This window comes from Columba livia, chromosome 1 (assembly GCF_036013475.1).
Source record: "Columba livia isolate bColLiv1 breed racing homer chromosome 1, bColLiv1.pat.W.v2, whole genome shotgun sequence".
Taxonomy (NCBI): domain Eukaryota; kingdom Metazoa; phylum Chordata; class Aves; order Columbiformes; family Columbidae; genus Columba; species Columba livia.
Genome location: NC_088602.1, coordinates 74,991,965 through 75,016,315, shown reverse-complemented (window position 1 = coordinate 75,016,315; position 24,351 = coordinate 74,991,965). Strand labels below are relative to the sequence as shown.

The 24,351-nt window shown below is 38.5% G+C and overlaps 1 protein-coding gene across 2 annotated transcripts in view; it reads left to right on the top strand.

The window, feature by feature from the left end:
* LOC102094985 (uncharacterized) overlaps positions 1-24,351 on the top strand; it is a 421,561-nt gene that overhangs the window by 59,896 nt on the left and 337,314 nt on the right. For both annotated transcript variants that reach the window (XM_065049948.1, XM_065049949.1), the window contains exons 2-3: positions 3,264-3,323; positions 3,412-3,508. In XM_065049948.1, the coding sequence (XP_064906020.1) occupies positions 3,438-3,508 (71 nt within the window). In that variant the 5' untranslated portion in view covers positions 3,264-3,323; positions 3,412-3,437. The remainder of the gene's footprint in view (positions 1-3,263; positions 3,324-3,411; positions 3,509-24,351) is intronic.

Genomic DNA, 24,351 nt, shown 5'->3' with positions numbered 1-24,351 from the left:
TAGTCTCACAGTGAATCATTGTCTGAAACCCTTTTGGCTCCTATATTCTTAGCATTAATCAACAGTGATTCCTTTCATCCACTTGCTACCAGAGTTTAGTTTGTATGTATGATGACTGTGTTTGGAAGGAGTTGAACTGGAGTGATGGTAATATAATTTATCTTTTTGAATTTTGTTCTTTAAATATAGAGCCTTAAAAAGAGAAGATTCTCACAGTTATCGTTCTATAATATTTTCTCGCCCTGCTGTGAAAGCTCCATAACCTTAAGAGAAAATGTAAATAAAATTGACACGTACTTTAGGTGTTCTTGAACGGAATGTATTTATCTCTATTTCACTTAATCTGATGATAGTTCACTGAATAGCATTTTTTTCATTAGTCTCAAATGTCAAAAGGCCATGCAGCTTGCAAGGCATTAACATAAGGAAATGAACAAGTAGTATAGTTCTTTCTTGTTTGCATCTGAACAGCAGTACAGTATCCTGTTGTTACTGTACAAGCAACTGGCATAACAGAAGAGGCATTTTTAATTTAGGCCTGTTTAAGTTATCCATGTCTATATGTCTTATTTTTGTGGTAGATCTTGTTCTGGTTAGATGTTTCAAAAAGCAGAGCTAATAAGTGCACCTAATTTACTTCATCCTTGAAAGCACATTTTTCTAGGAAATTATCACAATCTACCTCAAGCCTCTCTGAGGATTGTGATAGATTTTGTGACTTTGAGGTCAGTAAGCCTATTGTGAGTCTGTGCTGTAAAGTACTGACCTTTGTTTAGTATGTTTGGTTTACTTTCAAGTGGACCAAAAGCAGTTTCCTGAGTCATGTGCATAGTTTTTCGCTCTGTTGATGTCATATGGATTCATCAGATTTAGAGGGTATTACTTGGTATGATATAATTTGAATCACCAATAAGATGTTGATCCAAGTGAAACCATTAAATGTAAACATGTAACTTGGAATTGTAAACAAAATGAATGGCCTGTAACTTTAGATATGGTATGTTCTAGTAGCTGTCTTGGTCCGACAAGTGACCATCTCAAGTGTAAGGCTTGATTAATTTAAATAATATATAAAAATAGTTTTAAAAACTATGTGGCAGAAATGTTGCCACTAATTAAACTCAGGCATTCAAATGTTTACAAAGGATTGATTGATGGTGGTGAAAATAAAGAAAACTAACTTTAACGGTTATACAGACTCTTGTATATCACCTTCTTGTTAGAACCACAACTTCCAAAAGTATAGCTGTCTATGTCATGGGCAGTTGTAAAAAATTTCAGGTGCCAGTAGGCCAGAGAAGAAAACTGAGACTTTTGACTTGGATTATATGTGTTGCAGAGCTTGAGGAGATAATGTCTAAGCACAGCCATGGGTCTGACTGATCAGTGGGTTGAAAATAGAAAATACTCTCTTTCACCTCGTGAACAATTTTTCCCATGCTTTCCCCCCGCTTTTCATCTCTTCCAGGTTCCCCAGTGCCACCCTCTCTTACTGGCCTCAGCACAGCCATCTCTCGCTGCAGCATGTTGTGTGCCAGCAAGTACAGAGTGGTTCAGTTGTTAGATGAGTTAGACATTAGGCAAACAGCACAGTTTCATTCCTAGTAGTATCACTTAAATCAAACATATCCCCGTGTAATACATCTAGCAGCATTTAAAGGTCAAAATCCTGTCCTCATTACTCAATATTTTAGGCCTTCTGTTTTGCTTTACTTGTTGTCTGCGCAGAACTGACAGACTATTCCAGACCATGGTTGTGTAATGTTGGAACGTACTAACAGCTGCCGTCCAGTGTGTCTATCCAGGCAACTGCAGACTTTATGAAAGCTGAAGCGTGTGCTATACAGCCTTAGCTCAAGCAAAAAAATCCGTCTTCCCTGGAAACAGTGGAAGCTGCCATCGAACAGATTATGCTGCATATGCTCAGGACTGACCCATGTAGGTTGGGGGCTTGCTGTAAGGAAATTTCTGCAAATGCTGAAGCTGGGGCATCGTTTGATTGTGATGATCAAAGGTAGAAAGCACCCAGAAAACAGGAGGAAGGCTGCAGACCTGAAAATGAATTGGGAGCCTGTCTCTGAGAAAGCAACAGAAGCATCTCTGTAGCCTAGTAGCCAGGAACTGGTGGGAAGTCAGGCTTGGGAACACTGAGCCTGAAAACCTGCTGGTGTTTCATCTTCTTTACTTGAGAAAGCAACATCTTGTTTCCTTTCTTTCTAGATAAGTAAGGGTGCTCCAAAGAGCCGTTCTTTTCTGTTAAGTAATCTGTTCTGACCTGTGGTCTCAGTGGTTAAAATGTCTTTGTGGCTAGCTTTCAACACCAATGAAGGATTCAAGAATAGCTGTAGGCCTACTTAGCCCAGTCTTGCTGTATCCAAGCTGGTATTAGATTTGAACACAGGTTCTTAGGCAGAAAGTCAGCGTTTGAGGGGAATGAACAGATCTCGCTGCTCCTCTGAGGAAACACGAAGCCTGGCTGGTGTGGATTTGGGCACTGTAATCTAAGTGAACCTCTCATAATGAGAACTGGAAGTTATGCCAGTCAGGCCCCTAAATCGTATTCTGAATTGGTGGAAGGAGGGTGCCCAAGTCTTGTTTTCAGACTTGCAAATACTCTTCCCTCAGCTGTTCAGCAGCCAGTTCTGAACATTTTGGTAATTGGTGGTATATGGTACCAAGTCTGTTTTTTGTTCTTTTTTCAAAATACAGCTTATAAAGGGGTTTTCTGACCATATTAGTAATGAAAGTCATTTATAGTTGAAAGATAAGAAGACTTTATACACGGTTTTTTATTAAAAAAAAAAAAGAACCTGTTCAAACTCTTGACCCATTAGAGTACTTACTTGTGACCTTTTCTACAAATGCATTTGAATGGCAAATGTGAGTGGCAAAACTCTGGTTGTGGCACCCATTTGTTTCTATCTCGAACAGGAATAAAACTACACTTACTGGAAAAACTGAGTGTTTTCTCTTTTAAGCATGGAGTCTTAAAAATCACTCCCTATTATTTTGGTATTCGGTTGTGTAACTTTTCTCTCTGAACGATGTGTGTAACATGACATTTTGGATACTGGTACATTTAGCTTTTGTTCATCACCTGTGCATGAAATGTGAATGTGTAGGACTTTGTTTTGTCTTCCTTCAGATAACTATATGTTTATATATGTACACTATTCCACCCACTTCCCCCACTGAGTGACTTAGGAAAACTCAAAGTGTTGTGTGTGGAGATGTCTAAACACAAGCATTTTTTTTCTTTACAGCAGCATAAGAAAGAAGTGTTGAGAGCTGCTCTTAACCCTTTTGGAGTCCGAAGTCAAAAGGTAAAACCAAATGCCAGTTTTTGGGTTTCTGAGGGGTTGATACCGTAATCATCTCTAAATGCTACTTCCTTATCACATTTGAATTGAGATTTCCCCCAGGAGAAAAGCAGGGATATGGTAAGAAGACTCAGAATATTATTAGACCTCTTTAAGAGCACCAGCCTATCTGGGCATAAATTCTACAGGTAAGTCACAACTGGTAAACTGCAATTATCTATTTTACTTAATATGAAAACATTGGCGTTAAGAGTCAGTGGGACTTTCAGTAGGGTTTAATATTGCTAAGGATTTAATGATTTTTGTCTCACTATAACTTGATAGTTTTTATGATATATAAAGTTTTTTCAAATTACAGTAAGACAAATCCTGTAGCTCTTTTCTTAGGCAAGAGTCCCTCAATGGGAGTTTTGCCTGAGTGAGAACTGAATGAGGTCTAAATAATTAGCAATTAAAATATTCAGTTACTGTGCTACTGTATATAACAAAGCACTGGAGGTATTAAAAATTGCTAATCTCCTCCTTATTAAAATGTTAACTGCTGAACATAATACAGTTTTGCATTTTCTATCATTCATTTTTGCAGTTCATTAGTAGAGGCGAAATGTTTGTGACAAATAGTCATTTGAACTTTTAAGGGATTGACTTTGTTTTCCTGGCATTTTAGTTAATATTTCTGACTGAGTTAATTTCCAGGTGGAAGTGTTTGTGGAAGCTATGGATTTTAGTCAAAAACTAGATAATGTAAAGAGGGTAGCTTCTGATATAGCATTCAAGAGTACTGACAGAAGAAACCAGATGGTAAGCTACTCATCAGGAGACAGAGCTGGGCAATTTACGTATCTGAGTTGTGTGCTTTTTGATCAGCAGCTTCTTGAAACAAACTCCAGTAATAGGTTAAGAATTGCCCATAGAGTTTACTGGGCAAATAATTTCCAGTAAGACACAAACATGTGAACAGTTCAGCAAGAGGTTAAGAAGCAAAGTTGGTGACATTGTTTAGTTGTGCACCCAGCTTTGTTAATTAGCACGTAGAGCTGTTTATTACTACCCTAGTTCCTATAAGGGCCACACTGTGCTCACATCCTGCTTCACTGCACAAAAGAATAGGGAGGAATAAGGTGCATCTCCTGTCTCCTTTGTCATGTAGCAGCAGGATGTGTGGAAAGGGAGAATGGGATTTGATGAGTGAGAACAGAGTGGTAAGTGAAGGTGATAACTGGTAGAGGAAGAAGGTGAATTACTGGAAGGATTTGGTGACAGGTGAATTTCTGAAGGGAAGGCTACTGCCTCAATACCTTTTCTCCCATAGCCACTCCCTGGAGTAAATTTTGTCACTTATTATGCCTAAAGGTTTTTTTCCTAATCTTTCTGAAGAGCCCTTCTAGACCTCGGCATTTAATTGTGCCATATAATGTTGTTGGCAATTCAGGCCATGATTCTGCAAGGATTTACGCATGTATTTCACTTCCAGCATTATGGGTAATCCAGTTGAAATAGATGAGATTAATTGCAGGACATAAAGTTAAGCATGTATATTATTCTTTGTAGTAAAAGAGGTGTATTTCAGTTTATTTATTTATTTTCAGTGTGGGAAATTATTTTTAAAAATACACAAATACAAGGGATTTTCCACCAATTTCGTGGCAACTAAAGACAAGTTGGGTGGTAACGAAATAAGCTTTTCTGCTTGTTCCCAAAATCCACAATTTCATCAGGTTCTCAGCTGTAAAGTGTGAAAAAGAATAGGCTGCTATCATTTTCCTTTTTACATACATAGTTAAACCTCCAGCTAGAATGAGATGATCATATAATTTATTATAGAGGAGTGAACAGGACAGAAATCAAACAGGAAGGCATGTGTGCTTGTGTGGACTCTTGTTTATAATTTCATCAGATTGGTGCACACCTCAGACATTTTATTTAGTGATAAGATATGCAAATTGTTCCGGAGCCAGCAGCAATACTTTCACCTGAATGTCAAAACTGACAGAGATTTTTAAATCAAACCTCAACAACAACTTGTATTTTAAATCAACTATTCCTAAGATACAACCAGCAACTGCAGACAAGTAAGTGCAGAATTGTTTTCCTGCTTTCCTTCATACTGTTTTCCTTCCTTTCTCATTTACCTCCATGGAAGAACAGGGTTGCAGGCTTACCTGTAAATACTGGGTGTAACTATGGGCAACAGTGCAGAGGAGCTATAAATCTATATGGAAGTATGCACAAAGCACAAGAATGCAAATTGAAAGTTGGGAGACTTATGAAATAAGATTTACCAGAGAAGATATCTTCTGGTTTTCCAGATGCATACATCATACCTTCCAAATCTGTTGAGGAATGGGTAGGGCAAACTCTTCAACTGTTTTTTCTCTGTTTTGTTTTATTTCTATTGTGTTTGTGCCCTTAAATCAGAATGTGGTAGTAGAAGCCTGTGGATACAATGGAAAGCTTGGACAATAGTTTTTTTATTGCAATTGAGAATTGAAGTTCCTCAAGGCTGTGGAAGTTCAGCTTCTGGGGGTTTTGGTCTTGAGTGTACATACAGCTATGGGAGAAAGGGTGTCTCTGAAAATACAGCTTGGAATTTAAATGTTAGATGTGTTTATTTTTGGAATCCTTGCTCAAGTCAGTGCCCACTGCCTATAAAGTGATAATCTTGTCTATTTTCCTCAGATTCAGTTCCTTCTCTTCCTTCTGTGAATGTCTGCATATAAGTATGTCCAAACATTTCCATCTGAGGTTTTCCTGGGGCTTTTTGGGGCTTGTTTTCTCCTTCTTTTTCTTTTTAGTGTGTGTACCTATTAACCAGAAAAATATCTGGGCTCAAAACATTTAACAAAGGGTAACAACTGAAGTATTCCTGTATCTGTGCACGAGTATATGTATGTGTGTGTGTGAGAGAGAGCTGTGATTAGAGAGATAATGAAAGATTGTTTGTTTTGTTTTTTTTTTAATGACATGCCTAGTTCCGTGTGTTTTTCTGGCTCTCTGTATTCCCTTCTACTCACTTGGTCGTTGTGTTGTAATAAATCTTCCTGTATGACAGATTAAAATTTCTGGTCCATTTCTTTAGTTGGTGACAGCCTCTTGCAGGTGGGGTTTTTTGCTTTCCACATTTAAATAAGAGCAACATTTTTGTTTTCCTACAAAATGAGAAAAAGGATCTATATGTGTTTATGATTAGAAAGGTATGACCTGTTCATACAATGAAAATCCCACAATACTTGCTCATGAAGCTGTGTCCCATAGCTTTCAGGGTCCCAAGAAGTACTCTTTGTGGAAAAGGACTTCCAAAATACTCAAGGCTTACTACTTGTGCAGATTTAGGCCACAGCAGAATATTTTGTTTACAACAGCTAATTCTAGGACCTACTTTGGTGTTGTGGATACTTAACTCCTACTTACTCAGAGACACTTCAAAATAATTAAAGCAAATGAATAATCCACACATGGAGCAAAGCCTTTCAGAGGGAAAGCGAGTTTATTGAAAGAAAGAATTTGCCTTTTTTTTTTTTTGTTCCTAAATAGCTCTTTCAAGGTCTTCTTAAATAAGCAGCAAATGCTTTTGTTGGAAAATAAAAAAAATAAAACTGAATCTTTGATTGTCATTTCTGTCATGGCTGATGAAGTTAAATCATTGAAAGCTAGGAAAAATCAGATGTAATTTGTTTTTTCAAGCTGAAGTCCAGGCAACAGTGTATTGCCTCTCCGTAAAATGTTGAGGTAGCACAGAGAGAAGTAAATGAGGTGTTGTGGTATGTTCACTTTTAATACACTAGCCTTAAAAGAATTTGGAAGGTTTGAAAGAATTTCTGGTGTTTGTTGGGGACTGCAGGGTGAAAGCACCAAAGGACGAGGAACACCCATGATGACTTTGATTTTTCCCTGACTGGCTGTAGGGATACTCATGGCTTAGTCTTTCACCTAAATGGATGCACTTTGACCATCTGCTCCAGTACTAACACCATGGCTGTAGCAATCAATGTTGATCCTTGCCAGTTGCCATTAGAGTTGTTTGCTTGCTGCTGTATAGGCAATAATTGCCTAGAGCTGATACCAATATTATTAATCTTACCGAAACTTATGCATACATATTTGATAGATGGCGATATTAGAATCTATCATATTCTTTCAACGTCAAGCTTAACAGAAAATCTCTGCTGCTGCACTTCTTCCTCACGTGCGAACTCCACAAGGGGAAATTCAGCTTCTTTCTTATGTTGACATTACATTTGCTGTTTTTTCTGTGCTGAGTTTGATTCCAGGCATCTAGGAGCATTCCAGGAGGAGAGGTGACCAGCATCGCAGCTTGCACTGCTGCTGCTCTACTTGTCATGAATAACAGCCTACTGGGCTAGTTAATCATTACACTAACTTTTCCCTATTCCTTCATAGCTGCCCAGGGGACTTGGGATACTGCAGTCTGGCTGCCAACACAAAGTTCAGTCTTGTGTTTGTGTGTTTATGCTTACCTGCATGCATATGCATTGTGTTGTTCAGCAGATATTCTACTATAGTAAAACTAACAGTGCAAGACCAGTCAGCCAATTTTTCTATATAAAACATTAGCTCTCCCACTTTTACCTTTTACAGCCCCCCCTCCTTTACCATTTTTGAAAATGAATGTGAAAGTCTCTTTATTCAACACACCGGCACAACAAATTCACAACATTCAGTGCCTTAAGAGTGGAGTTTCAGGATGCTGAAATTCTCTTTCTTAGGGCAGACGTTTGAATCATGGCCAGTGATTCACGCTGATTTGCCAGTGGCCATGATCTGACACCTCCTCTATGAAAAAGACATCCCTCTCCACTGGGAGTGAAAAAGTATGGGCAAGGAATAGATGTCAGTGAAGTCTTTCGAGATTCAGAAGAAGGTATTTAACCTCTATGGGTTTTGTTCAGATGTATGTAGCTGTACTGATTGCCAGGGTGAAAGCCAAGAAGCAACCTTCAGTCATCCTGATTTTTTTCTTCACCTGAAGTGCAGGTCATCTTGTAACAGCTGGAGGATGTGGCGCAGGTGACACCTGGCATTTTTGCCACATGGAACAAAATTTGCTATTAAATTCTTTCTTTGCCAGTGAGTTGGTTTACCTTCATTAGAAAGAATAAATAGCAATTTTGCTGTCCAGATGTCAATATTCAGGTGGCCAGACAGATTAAAGAACTGATCTTTAATATCTCTGGTGTTTGTTTTGTGAAAGTTAATTTTCTTCAATGGATAGCTCAGGACACTGAATTTTTTTGTTCATCCTCCTGGTCAGATTTCTAATCCATTGCCTTTTTTAAGCCAAATAGGCCCTTGGCTTCTATGGTTTTCCATAGAAGTAGAATTAGGGTTAACAAGGACCTAATTGTAAAAAGGAGGGTTAAATCCTCCATCTGGTGGTACAAGATTTTAACTTCAAAACATTATTGTGTCCTGCAAAATTCAATAGATATATCTTTCCCTGAATAGTACTCTGAAATCCTTTTCCCTTATTCTCTCTCTATCCCTCTCTCTTTCCCTCCCTTTATTTCTCTCTTTCTCTCTCTTTTTCTCTGTCTCAGTATCTCTCTCTTTCTCTCCCTGCCTGATCTTTCTATAGGTGGATGTATGTTTTTCTGTTAGAGCTGAATCAGGCATTTGTGTGGTGACTCCACTGAACACCTTCCATGTGCCTCGTTCATTTTGTAAACCTTCCAGTCAAAGCCACCCTTAAGTTATGCAATAGCATGATTGGCAGAGTAGCGTTGCTGCACAACTCAGTGTTATCAGTAATGCAGGTCATTAAAAGACCAACCCCCTCTTCGTCCTGTACCAGAAAATGAAAGAGCAGACAACAAAATGAGAGAGAGCAAGATGTCAGCAGTAGTGTGAGCTGGATCTTTTACATGGCAGCAACACATTTTAGTGCCATGTGGATGAGGTAGACCATTCTGACTCTGATAAACAGCTTTGAGGCCGTTTTAGCCCTTCTCTTTGGTTGTTTCGAATCAAACCTGTATCATTCTTACTGATATTAACAGGACTTTGGGGATTATACAAGTCTCTTTGCCTTCAGAAGGCATATCTTCAGGATGGCAGAGAGAATTCATGAAGGTAGTCAGAGGCACTTCTGAGAGACAAGCAGCTGAAAACTTGTATTTTTTCCTGGCAATAAATCACTATTGAAGAAAACAATAAAGAAGCAAGAAACATTGCTACTCAGCCATTCATAGAGCATTTTAATTAAGTAAGGAATTCTCCTTTAATTTTTTAAAAAATCTGAATTGTCATTTGCAGAACTTTGGAAACTGTTTCCTTCCTTTGAATTACAATATCTTTACAATACCATTTATTGGCACATTTAAATGTACTTTATGAGATGGGATTGCCCCAAGATCTCAGTATCCGGGTCTGAGAGTTCTCTTGTAAGTTACGTTCTAACAGTTTGATTGGTGTGTGGCTAAAACATAATGTTCCAGTCCATCTGCTTGGCTAGGCTATAAACATGAAACGAGCCATTTCGGTATAAACTTTAAGCCTCCTTGAGATTCTGGAGGCCACCAAACTGTATGTCTCTCAGGTAATCTTCACCAAGACTGGAGACTCTCATTGTTACTTCAGAGGTCATCAAGGGAGAGTGTCTTTCTTTTTGCTGGGACACTATACTGCAGTAGGGATTCACTCAATTTAGGGGTGATTGAACCTCCCTAGATCATTTTTACTGAAGCAAACCCCGGACATTGGAGAAATAGCTTTCCTTTGGTTATTCTGCAATTAGTTTTAAAAATCCTTAGCCTGCTGAAGTTCCTTCATTATGATTAGTGAACCTGAGCAGAGAGATTGGTGGAGACAACACTGGAATGGCAAAAACCTAGTTGTTACAAAGGCTGATGCAAGTAAGCCTTCCTCCCAGGCTTTTCAGAAAGGTGTGGAGGTTTCTTTTGAACCAGGTGTCTGGGGAGGGGAGCTGCACAGACTTTCATAGTAATGCCCACATCCCTCTTTCTCTCAGGGAGATCTCCTTCCCATAGTTTGGAGATCTGCCTGTGGATTTTTGAGGAGACAGTTACACGTGTATGTGCACTGAGCATCAGTGGCCTGCAGGTAATCCCATTGTCTCTTAACTCCAGGACTGTACTTTAGTAAAACAGGTTAATGTTCAGTTACCCAAGCTTTTTTATGGCAATAGCTGAAAGGCAGCAGCAGCTGGGAATAAACTTGAATATACCTTCTCTTGGTGTTGGCCAGATGTACCAAATGCTGTTTTCCTTCTCCAGTTAGATTTTCCATAATGTATCCTTGAAATGAGTTGTTTTAATTTTCCAGATCCCTAGAGTCATTCTGTAGTGTTTTAAGTCATTAAATTAAGCTAGCTGCTAGATTTTGTATTCAAGAAGTGACCCTTCCTACTTCTGCACCCTTATTGGATACAAAACCTCGCCAGTTTTCCAGTAATGTGGTTGTTAGGGGTGATTGGTACATTGTAGGAATAATATATATAAGCCTTAACAATGAGACTTGAGCTTAGATTTTGAAACCTGTACAGTCAAAACATGTTGATCTGGATACGGCTTCCAGAATTACAGAGCTTAACCTTTAAATAAAATCTTACTTTAGTACCTGTTACTTTGACAATTAAGTAATTGAGTGGTTTTTAAAAACAAAAAGCATGATCTAGCTGAAGGTTTTCCCTCTTTTTTGAACAATTTTCTAACCAGAGATTTTTGCTTGAAGTCTTGCCACTGGCAAAACAGGGAGGGAACGTATGGACTCATGCAGCATGCTCACTAGGGCAAAAAAAGAAAATGAAAAAAATAAAAACAACAGCCCTAAGTTATGTCTGAGCAAACGTCACATTTTTCTGATATGAATGAAATGCAGAACTCACTTCTTACTGCTTTGGAAAATGAAATGAACTAACCTCTCCATTTACCAAACAATTTCTGTGTGTGTTCCACTTTCGTTTCTTATTAGAAATCAAACAGCTTTGTTTTTCAGCACTTCTGCAAACTTAGTCCCTCATGCACACACACAAAACCTCCTAAATCCATGCATCCCAGGGAATCAAATATTTAGGAAGGTATATTTTTCATAGATGGTTATAAATATGTATTACAAATTTCCCATTGCATGAACTTCCTAAGGGGATAATACATGAAATCAGAAAGGAAAATGTTATGGCAAAAAGTAATTAAGTAAATTCAAATTTAGATCTTCCTTTTAGGAAGATGCAGACTGAAGGAACAACATGGCACAGATCCTAAAAACAGAGCAGTTGAAGTAGAACTGGTTTTGGATCTGAGGTTTTGCTTTTGACCTTTTACTAATAGAGAGTTAGAAGGCAACCTTGGAGTTGTCTTCACTTGCCTCTAGAATCTTTTTAGTTGTAGAAGATACCTGCTCATGAAATATGAGTAAGACAAGAAGTCTTCATTCTTTTGTTTGACTTCAGGGTATTAATTGTTAGCACAGCTTTCGATGAACTGAAATAGCACAGTAGCTCCTACAGGAAACATTCTTGGGGCTGATCCCTGCAAGCTTGAAACAAATGCCTTATTTTAATATATATTTTTTTAAAGAGGAGGGGCTTGGGGTATGTCTGTTATTTTTTTTCTCATTTCTCTAGTGCACTGCATACACTAAAATACCAGACGGTGAAACTTTCTCCTTACACAAAGCTGTCATTGTTTTAAGGCCATTCTGCTCCCTCTGAACTTGTGTTGAAACAGGTGCCTCACTTGCTTGGCGCTCCTGTAGCCGTTTTCCGGATTCAAGCACCACACGTACCCTGCACAGTGGCACTATTAACAGTGCGGAATGAGGCTGGGAGTGAAACTCATATAGGAGCTACACACCTAGGTGCAGTTAGTAAACAGAGGCAGTTACCCTCATTAGGCATAATTAAACCTAATATTGACTGTAAACTGTTACTTACCTTAAACTTCTTTGCAGACATTGTGGGGAAGGGATTAACCTAGCAGATAGGTACACTAATTGCTACCTTCTTCACATAAAAGTTACCATCAGGAAGGCCTATATTCATAAATAAAACATAGTAGGGGACAAGAGACTGAGAAATATGTAAATTCATTTGCAGAAAAAAAGACCAAATTAAAAAAAGAAAGTTGAGTGATGCTACTGGAAGCAAAATGGCACTCTAGCTAATTACCATGAAAAGTATGATAAATCATGGACGTGTATCCTTGACTTCTGACTGATAGAGCCTGCAGAGTGCAATCTCTCATGCGTAGCTGCATCTGACTGATTTAAACCCATACCACTATCGGGTTTGATGGGAAAGCACAAAAGTGTGTTATTTTATTTCCTTGGGTATTGTTGCTACCTCTTTCTCCTAGAAATGACTTGCAATTATTGTAAAAATACAGTCTGATTTCTTGTCTGCAGAAGAATTGTTGTTTGATGCAATTGACAAACAAAGGCTCCAAAGATGGTCTAGTTATGGTTTAATAGCTGTACTTTCAAATGCAATTGATCTGGTATATTGAGACAATTATAGAAATATAATAAAATGTCAAGGGAGGGGTTGCTTTTGCTTTGGTATATTTATTCTCATGGGAGACATCTTATGTCCCACAGACACGATCAAAAGTCAGAAACAGTTTTATTCATGGATTTCTATTTGTTTTCTGTAGAATTTTAAGTTAGGCACATAGCTGCTGTGTGCTTCAGCTTTTTGGTCTGCTTCCTCACAAATCTCATAGTTTTCTGCACTCTACAATCCCTGCAAGGGGCTGCAGACACTTAGTTAGAAGTTAAGCTGCTGAAAATGAGCGAGGTTTACAGGATGAGGCCATACTTCGTGTTATCGTGTCAGTGCTGTTACTGCTTAATGCTGTAAACACTGTATGTTTGAATACATAGTAATGATATGATTGCTGTTTGTGGGGTATTTTCTGTTTTCCTTATATATCTGTCCAGAGTACTTTTTGGTTGAGTATTATCAGAATAAAAGTGTTTTCTGCTGAGCTAGCTCACGCCAGAATAATGAGAGGACAGACTTACCCTGAGCTTCCTGAGCAGGGCATTGCCTAAGCCACAGGAATAGAAGCTTGACTACCCTAGTATTTAACACTCAAGGCGGAAATTTACCAGCACAGTGGTGTTCTTATTACGTGGATACTTTAACATAAGATTATTATTGGCTTCTAGTGAGTATTATCCTTCAACTTTGTATGAACGTCCATCGCTGGGCACACCAGAGAAGAAATCTAATATTTGTAAGGCTCATAGTATAGCATTTTGCTGAAAGAAGGAGTGGAAAAAGTGAGGTTGCTAGTTGAACACCTGTAGGTACTACCTAGTGAGTACCTTTGCTTTGTTTGCTTCTTTTCTCTTTTTGGTTTCTATTTTCTAGAGAGATTTACCCCTGTCGTATTGGTGTGACGTACAGGTAGGAATGTGTAGTTTCCAGGTACAGGTGTTATGCTTCAAGAAATAATGCTAAGTAATTAACAGTGTTTTCCTGCTCTGGTAGCCCCTATTCTTTCTCCGCAGCTTTTTGTGTACCCAGCTGCAGTGTTTATAGATGTTGTCTTCATATCTTTTTCACAGTTTCCCTGAGTTTTGACAGCATAGGATTTTAAGAAATATATGAGAATTGTTTCAGAGCTGCAAATCACTTTCAAGATTTACATGGCCAAATTCTGCAGTGACATACACACTATAACAGATTGTTAGCAAAGCAAAGAGATGTCCTCTGAGCAACATTCCAAAATTATCACTAGCTAGCAAAATCACAGGTTAAAAAAGGAACTATTTGCTGGAGTAAATACACATTTAGAGGCAAGGCGGTTCCAGCATAGAGAATATCTGCATCGCTTCTCTTGTTTAGGACTACAGAACTGCAGCAAGGAGCTTTCACCTGGGTTTCACTTTTAAGGAGCTGTTTGTTCTGTCTGCTTCTTCAGGGCGATTTAGAACAACTCTGTTACAGGCTTGTTGCTTTTTTTTCCTGGTTCCCTTTCACATCTTTCCAAAGGGAAGGAGGGGTCAATAGAGAGGAAATGGAGCAGCAGACTTGAGACATGGAAGTTATGAGGCTGCATAGCCTGTAGATTTCTGTTTATTATGAAGGTGCCTGGCCAGATTTCCCCAGAGCTGTCAGCTAGATGTCATGGGAAGTCTTAAGTCACGTTGCATCTGTAACAATGGACAGTCTAAATCCTGGGCATGCATTTCAGTGTTTGGCCTGTTAGTACCAGTTGCATGCTTTTTCTAATAAGAAATTGAAATTGGGTATATCAGCTTCCTAGGGAAACACTGAAAACAAGTATTTTTCATAAATAATAAATATTAGGAAATCTCTGTTACATAAGGAATGGGAATATAAATGCTAACCATTATTTTGGGGAGGAAAGAAATTATTCTACTTTACATGTTATCACCCTAAAAATAAACTGGATTAATTCCCATCTTCCACCCATCCAGCTGCTGCCCACTGGATGCTCTATGTCCACTGGACACAATAATAAGAGATCTCTTTGATGTCTTGTCAAACTCATTCCCTTCAGTTCTTCTAAGAGTGCACCTGAGATTCTAGCAAAACAATTATCTAAGTAATAATACACTTGAATCCCAGTCATCTCTGCAAAGCATAGGCCAAATCCTATGAATCCAAACTGAGGCAAAATTTCCACTAAAGTCAAAATTAGAAGCTTTGTCACTTGCAGGATTTCTGTCAGGCAGAAATTCCCTACTTACTTTCTTCCTCTGTAGTAAGGATGACTAAACACATTTATGGATTTTTATAATATCTGGACACAGAGAATCTTTTTTTTCTTTTTTTTTTTTTTTTTAAGTAAGGCAGATATTTTTATGAGCTTTTTTTTTTTTTGTGAAGGGAGTGTCTCATTTAAGCAGTAATATTTCTTAAATAACAGTTAAATGAAGTATTTGAAGATGAAATTTTAATTTTCATCAGTATCAGAACAGCTGGATCCTAAGACTGACTTAAGACAAAATAACTGAATGTGGACATATTTCTGCCAAGTATAATATTTGAAAATGGGATGGTACTCTTCATGTGAATTTGAGACATATTCTTAATCAACTGGTTTAATTTTATTTGAGTTAGGTAGAATGTGCCTGTTTAAAACTCTATTACATTTCTGCTGGGTGTGTAATACGTTTAAAACATTTTTGTGGTGTGGATCTTATCTGTCACATTCAGATACATTCAGCTCTGAGAGAAACTCCGTAATTTTTTTCCTTATGTGAAGTTATTCCTCTTGCAACACTCTCTAGAATGACAGTAGTAGAGTTTCCATCATTTTCCTCTATTTATAATATCAGAACACAATAGCAAATGTGTGAGGCTGTGAAGAAATCTCATCATGGTGGGATTTTTTGAAAAGAATTTGGGGTCACTTCACCAGCATCCTGGCATCTTCCTGGTATGTAAACAGACAGCATCAAGGAAATTTGGCTTTAACATGACTCCTTACTTCTTGGTTGTAAATTTTGCTCACCAGTGGGTCAATTCAGCAGTCTTCTGATCTAAATTCCTTGCTGAGCTGGGGCCTGAGAGAGAGAGGGCCTGTTGTTGCTTTTTCCATTACTAGCAAGGGAAAAAAATGTTTCCTTCTCATTGGCAAACTGTTTTGCTGAGAGCTACAGGGGAAGTCAAGAGATGCGTACAGGTGGAGGAAGAGTGTGGGAAAAAGTTGGAGACTGCCATTGTGGTATGAATGAAGAGAGGCACAAAAACTCCCTCAAAACAGAACAGCTCTTCCTGGTTAATATAAGTAGATTTAGTTACTTATCTTTTGGCATGTTAAATACTACTATATATTGAGCACAGAAACTTGCAGTCAATCCTGTAAATGCTTTAAGAAATCAATATGTGTCCAGTGCTTCTCCTGTTTCCTATTCATCCCCTTACATTTTCCTGTTTACTCCTACCATTCCCCCATATGTTATCTTCTCTAATGCTTCCTTCTCTGTTTTCATTCCTTTTTTTGTTTCCTGTTTCTTGGTAGCTCTGCTCTTTTGTGGCTAAAGCCCTGAATTTCATGGTCTGTCCTTACACAAGCAAAACACCTGTTGAAGTCAGTCAACCCCGCGTTTATCTTACCATGTTTTGGCCTTTGGTTGTTATCAGGTACTTACATTATATCCATAGCAAACTATCTGCATTTTGGGACATATGCTTCAGCCAATCTAAGGCCATTTATTTTACATTTACTTGTAGAATGAGTCTGCTTACTTCCAATCCCCCATTTGGAAGCTTATTAGGAATGCGCATGCTGCTATAACATGCAGATTCTAATGAGTAGGTGGGGAATAACTATTTTTCTTGTCTGATAGGTTAGTACTTTTATTTTACCCATTTAAAGACAAAAATGGGAATCTGCTTGTTTAATGTTCAGTAAGCTCTCAGTGTTGAGTGTCCAGGGGTATGAAGTGCCTAAACCAAAATAACTTAGGAGGTGAGGAGATAATTATATATGAAAGGAAGTACTGGGAAGGGCGGGGAATGCAAATGAAGGCAGGCCAAGATAGATTCAGTGCCACAGAATAACTCCCCGTTTACCCCTCCCTCAAACACACAGAAAATAACCCTCAATAACCTACTTGAGTTAATGAACATTTTGCTGCATCTAAAGTGTCGATGCAAGTGATCATTAGTTTTACAGGATGTCTGTGTATCTGAGCCCACCCTTGTTCTTTGGAGTCCCAACCTCCACTTTTTTGTGTAGGGTAGAAAGTAGGAAATGTTATTCCATTGGAGAAGAAGGGTTTATTTTGGGTGTTAAGATTTTCCTGTTAAGGTTATTTTCTTCTGCAGTGAAATGGAACATATGGGCTTTTTACACAAAGAGTATAAACTATGAGTGTCAGGTCATTGTAAGATAGTCCAAATCAATGTGCAGTTATCCATAATGAGTCCTGTGCTCAATTTCTCCCTTTGCTGAACGAAAAAATGACCACCTTTGCTATTAGAAGATCATAAACTGGTGAATGTCTGTGTCTGAGGGAAGGTTCTCAGTGTGCTGTCAGAAATCCAAAGACTCTGTTCCAACTGGCTATTGAAATATAGCCAGTTAGCTCTACAGGGCAGGGTGGCCTATCAGAAAACAGAGCCAAAACCAACAACACCACCAAAACCCTAAAACAACAACCCTCACAACACCAAAACCCAAGCAGGAAGTAAAAATATGAATACAGAAAGACTAAGCTAATGCTCTGAGTTCCGTGACCACTGTCCCTCTGGACCTTGGAAGGATGACTGCCTTCCATTTTCCGATTCCTCTGCATCCTGCATTGGAGAAAGATGCTACATAGTTATCACTGTAAAGCTCTTCCTACCAGTTAAGAATAAACGTACAGGTATATTTTGACTTGCAGCTAGAACCTGAAGGATTTTTCAGTTTGCATCCCTGATGTGCTGTTAGTCTGCAGCAGAATGCTCACAGATGAAGGTTGAACTTACCCTCTTTCCCTCAGCACCACTGCTGGTAGTGGGACTCAGGCTTCTCAGTTAAACGAATTTTTGTCTGCCCCAGTTTACCTATTCTGCATATCAGATCCATTGCATTTTCAATGCAATAGCTTGTTGTGCTTTAAGGAGGTAGCATAGTTACACGCCTTTGAGGTAACAAATTTTAAGTATATAGATCACACAGGAAAATGAGAAATGGTTTCTCCGGTGTTTGGAATGACTAGTAGCTTTACAGCCATCAAATTGAGCTTGGAATGCCAATTGACCCTTCCACTTTGTATATTAACTGGTGACTATAAATGAGAACTCTTTCTACCCTTGCTATGAGGTTCTGAGGCATGGCTATGTAATAATTAATGCCACTGTATCATTTTTTAACTGCTACAGAAATATAATATCAGATGCTCAGATGGCATCAATTGGCTTAGCTCCACTGAAGGCAACAAAATGCGATGCCAACTTATACCAGCTGAGGATCTGGCCCACAGTTAAAGGGAAAAAAGGGACAGGCTGCCAATATGGCAGGGAACATATTGAGATTTATGGTAGTGACTTAATCAGTAAAAAGTTCTGCTTGAAGTGGTTGTCTCTCTGCACATTCACATTAGTCATTTGAGCTGGAGACATTTGAATCTCTAACACAACCTGCATGGGCACATTCCTGCTCCTTCACTCTGTTCCGTACACTGTGCTCTCACGTATCTGAGGGCATCCCACCTCATTCCCTTCTTCTAGTTGGCAATCTCTCCTTACAGGTCTACCACAGATTCAGGGCCATACATTTTTATTTTTTTTAACATAATTTTAATTTGGATGACCGTATTTTTTCCTTTGCTAATATTTCTGGTGTTGCTTTCTTAATTGTACCTAAAATGTGGGGAATTTCACACATTGCTCTTGTAACTCTTATCAAGAAGTCCTATTTGCATGCAAGTATTATATTAATCTTGATAAGAATAAGAAAATCCTGTTTGCTGCCTTTTATTCAAATATGTACATTTTTTTTTTTACTTGGAGATAAGGTGATTGTAGCTAACTTAATACTTGTAAATTTTTATCTGCTGTAAGTATGATTGAATAACTTGATGGATACAAATTCTTTTCTCTGTATTACAGTTAGTGAATGAAATACTTATTAAAGATGAAATGGCTGTAGAATCTCCTCAGCCTGGTTCTTCTTCAGTAATATAACTATTGTAACATTTGGTATATAATGAGCGCTGTCTCTAAACTTGCGAGTCATCCCCAGTTCTGATACCCTGTTTTCGATTGTTAATAATGTCCAGAGAAAATAATCTTCTGGGCTTCGCAGTTTCCACGCTTGGTCTCATCTGTAATGTTGATTGTTCGAGAAACTCTGTGATCTGTTCTTGTTAGGTGAAGTTGAAGAAACAGCTCTCTTCTGCACTAAAATACCTGCCTTAAGAAACAAAACTAACTGATTGATGACCTGGAACTTGACCTACAATATGCACGTCCAGGCACTTTTGGATTACACCTTACAAGCAGATATTTAAGCAGGATAAACTTGTAGAAGTATTTAAATATCTAAAGCCGGCAAAGTATGTTGAGTTTTAAACATGTAATGAATTTGCTCTTCTGTGCTCTTAAAGTACAGAAAAATAAACTAATCATTAAAAACATCTCTAGATACAAAGCTCAGCTGCAGTTGTTAGGAAGTTTCAAAGGATGCTTTGAATGACACTCAGTCTCTTACCATGATGTATTTTCCTGCACTTCAAAGTAAGAGTGAGTCTTCTGTGGCATCTGTATCATGTAGGTGCGGAAAACAATGTCGAAGAGGGCAGGACACTATGTTCATTTCTTTTTCTTTTAGTTTCCTAATTATGGTATGTTTCAAAGAATGCAGTGCTACCTCAGCTGGAGGACTGTTGCCTGTCTTAGGAAAAAATACAGGACCCAGTCCATCTCTTCCTGAGGTCCATGAAAAGATTTGTGTTTCAACCAAGAGCTGGATGTTTAAACTTAAAGCATGTAGTATCTTCAAATCAAGTACGGTAGAGGTATGGTAATTGTAGCTGATTCACTTAAACAGTACATCTAAACACTTGAGAATATTGTAAAGTACTTATAAGAAAGGTATGACTTGTATTAAAATATTGCAACAAACGTTTAAAGCAATAATTATTCCTATATTCTCGGTTCTTTTTAGAAATTCCGGTGCATTTTGCCAGTTTCCAAATGATAATATATTTTTTTAAAGAACATTAGAGTGGTTTTACAAAGTATCATTATCACCATTTGATAGATGGAGGAACTGAAACACAGAACAGTTAAGTAACTTTCTCAAGGTTTTAGCATAATTCACTGCTGGCATTGAGTGTTTCATGCACTATTCCACTCCTCCTCTGTACTAAAGAATGCTACAGTGCCTTTATGATACAGTTTAAAGAAGAAACTCAACTAGTGGTCTCATGTTTACAAGTCTCTTGAAAAAGCCCTTCTTTAGACGAACATCTTCGTTTGCTATCCTGACCTTGTATCAAATTTTTTTATACACACATAGCACACAATAGAGAGAAAAACTGAACACCATCTTTGACTTGCCTGAGATTACAGTCAAAAACAGAGGGCAGAATCTGGCTAACAAATGTTGAGTTGAAATTCTTATAAATGTACTTCAACACTCCAAATACTGTTTCCTGTATATTGGACCAGAACAGAAGGTTAGTAGGAGATGGATGTCCCTAGTTATAAATAATTGTGATAACAACTAGCAGTACAGTGCACTTGAAAGAACAGTTAAGTCTTGCTGCAAAATGCATCCTAACTACAAAAATGACAGCCTGCACATTGCTGTGGATGGAGGGCAGCTTGCAGTGCTACTCAGAATAATAATATTTGCTTGTATCTGCTTAGAATATCCCAGAGTTTTGTAAATATCTCCTAGAAAGTAATCTGATGTTTCTTATTCTGATATTATTTAGGAGTGCAGGAAGTTGTAGTTTATCAGAAATCTGAAGTCAGGTTATAGCACTACTGGGCCAGGATGTATAATTGATATTCTTTTAAAATTACAATAGCTTTTACCTTACAGCAGAGTGTTGATGGTATGCTTTGCGGTCTGGCTGGCACCAGTGAAGACTGTGGTTAGTCCGGTTTTTTATTTTACAGAAGCCACTGCAGAAAAGAATACATTCTTCTTTCAGAGTCCTCTAAGCTTTGCTGAGGGGCATACAACTTGATATAAGTTGAAGGAAAGTTTCAGTTTACAGAGTGGGTAACTTCACTGTACGATTGTTGCCAGAATAGTGAGTTCTGGCCTGTTCCACAGTGTCTATGAACCTTACTTTGACTTAAAGGGATTTTTTTTGAATCATAGTTGTCATTAAACTCCACTGTATACACTGTGTACTCTCTGTTCTTGTACCACCTGAGAAATGTCTTTGCCTGACACGTAGTCACTGGCAAGTACGGAGACAAATCTGAGCTGCGTTTACCTTAGAGTCCTTCCTAAATGCTCTCACCGTTCTTGTGCCAATGCTAGCCTTAAGGGAGACATTCTCCAGCAAAAGAGAAGACAACAGTCTCTCCTACCAGTGGGGGCTGTATTATTACTCCCTGGTAACAGGTAACATTACGTGTATATATTCCTAGGGTTACTTGTTGCCTTTAGTCCTCCAAGCTGAATATATCTACATGTTGAACAATGGAATGAATAGATTGTGTCTTTCAAGATTTTAATTCTCATTTAGATGGGATAAGTTTCTGTTGTCACCATCTCTTTACCAGAGGGTCATGCTTATTTGCCAGGTAATGGGATTCATTGGGTATTGTCAGTACAATTCTTGTACAGTGTTGTCAATGGCCGCTTCATAGTTCCACATCTGTGAACTGAAGGTGCATTAAGGGGAATCAAAAGCTCGTCCATATCTGTCAGCTGCAGATGCTGTATTATCTGAGACACAGAGAGGGAAGGATGCATAGAGAAACATGAAGTAACTTGTGTTACTGTCTCAAGATCTTGGAACAAATCACACAATGAAAGCTGAAGTGGTAGCCAGTAAAATGGCTTCTGGGAGCTTCATTACTGTATATGCTTTCTAAAGTCTATGCAGAAAAACTAGGTTAAATGCTTTACAGCCATTTTGACATTTTTTGCTGAAAGAATTGATCTGTCAACTCAAGAAGAAAGTACCTTAAAAAAAGCTGAGAAATGAGCCTGTCTTAAACATTTTGATAGAATTTATAGCCTTTTACTCTGCAGCCGCTTGTCTTTACTAGAATTGTCCATCATTTATCCGATGGGAAGTAAACTTAAGTCCTAGTTCATGAACTAGTCTTCTAGTCGAGCACCTTATACTCTTACTATTGAGGCACAGCTCTGACAGTAGCTGAACCAAAACTCAGTCATGTTGGCCTTTTTCTGCTGGGGCAATTTTAGCATCCATGAGAGATTATTTGGGTTATTTAGTGCCCTTTCCACTACAGCCCCAACAACATGCAGGACACTGTAGTTACACTTTGCTGGAGAAGCTCTAATGGTTTGGGATGCTACATCCATCACTTCTAGGAGATTCTGGGTCAAAAGATGTAGTGGATTACAGTGTAAGGTGAGATAGCATCTGAAAGCTTGTTATACAGAGTCTACATTTCTGGCTTGTAGTTTTGCAGGTGTCATTGGATCACCAAATGACAAAAGCATTATAATTAATAATTCCAGTTCAGGTTTAGATGAGAACATCAAACCAGTAAATGCTGGATAAGACACCTCTAGACTTTACAATATTCAGCAAGTGCCTAACCCATGGCAATACTGTCCTCAATCATTACATGTTACCAACAGCTATCTTGAGGATCCCTTTAGGAAGACAGCAGTTGCTTTGCCCATGGAAATTTAGATTAGATGCAAAACTGGATTTTTCATAAGGCCTTGTTTTTACCTAGCTACGAATGTTTCCTTAGCACAAGTGAAAACTTTACACATTTTAGCTCAAACTGTACTCTACTAAGCCTCCCACATTTATACCCATCTTCTTGGCAGTCATCCCAAAATATGTTTGGGTTGAGGCATTACACATTACATTTGGTGAAGCTTTAGCATTCCCTGTTGCTCACATCAATCCTTATTTCTGTTTGCTCTTGTAATTTACAGTTAATGAAAATTCTAAGTTTACCTTTGTTTTTATTGGCATCTGTACAAGAGAACCTTTTAGCCTTTTCAGCCTCCCATCCAAATGGAAAGCAGAATCCAAAAGGGAAGGTAAAAACCTATCTGAGCAGTTCAATTTTAGACAGAAGCCCTTAGCATGCGTGTCAGCATTGTAGCATTTCTGAAGAAACAGCGGAAGAGCCTTGCTCTAGATTTGACCCAGGCCTGCTCCTGTGAGTAGGCTTGTAAGTAGCAGGTAGACACCAGCTAGTAGTTGATCATAACATCAGAGTGCCAGATCTTAAACGGCCATCTGGTTGACAGCCTTAACCAGTTTCTGTTCTCTTCCCATTCAGGCAAGATTCTGCCTGAAATTAACAGGAATTTGCTGGATTACCAATGTGGGAACGTGGCTAATAACAAACTCATGCTGATGACCTTAACACAGTGTAGGCAATATTGACAAAACAAACCATTCTGGAGTTAGCGCAGTCTTTTCAAACGAGCCTGTTAAAAATTGCCTCACAGATTTACAGTTCAGGAGATACTTTTTCTGTCTACCTATGCACTGAGCTGTGTATGTACAAGATTAGAATGTTAAGCAATGGGCTGTAAACAGATGGTACGTACATAATTTCTGGACATACACACAATTACATAATTGTGTGATTAATATTATGCTTATAAAACATTTATTGGACAGACAATTTTGAGTATTAACAATTCTTATACAACTACAGAATTATTTTTAAAGTAAGCTTTAAAACGCACCCTCTTCATTTATTTTTGGTGCTCATTATGCATTCTAAATCATTGCATGTTCTGAAACATTACCTCTTACATTAACAAAATATTTTGCAGGTGAGAAATACTGACAAATTTAGAAAAATGTGTAACCCAGAAGTATAATACAGTTGCATATTTCTGAAAAATAGCAGGTCTTCATGAAGGCAAACCTGACCAAGCTTTCCCACATCTGCATATAGAGCTACGCACAAGCTGTTTTTCTTATGTCATAAAAGTGTCGCTTTATCAGTAGCAACTCGCCTTTTGAAAGTTCATTAGTTGCTTTCTGGTTCTTCTTGCGTTGCCATTGCAGAGGCTGTGCAGTCTGGCATACTGGAGGACAAGGCATGGGAGAAAAGCACTGTTTGCACCTGTTTAAAATCTCCAGTGCTTTGTGTGGTTCCTGGGCAACAGGCAGGAATCCTGAAAAGCTAGGCTGCACTTGCTCAATTGTTGCTGGCAGCTGTGACTTTGAGAGAGCACATAGCAGCTCGTTAGCAGGTTGCTTGTGTTATGTGACATGCACTGAGCATGGCAAACTCCGAGCTGAGCTCTCTGCCTTTGCTGCCTACAACTGAGGCTGAGTTGCCTGGGGTTGCAGACTTGGCCAAGGAAAGCATTACTGAGACGTAAGGTGAGTTCCTCATTGGCAAAGGGGCAGGGAGGTGAGGCAAATAGATGTGAATCAGTGTTTT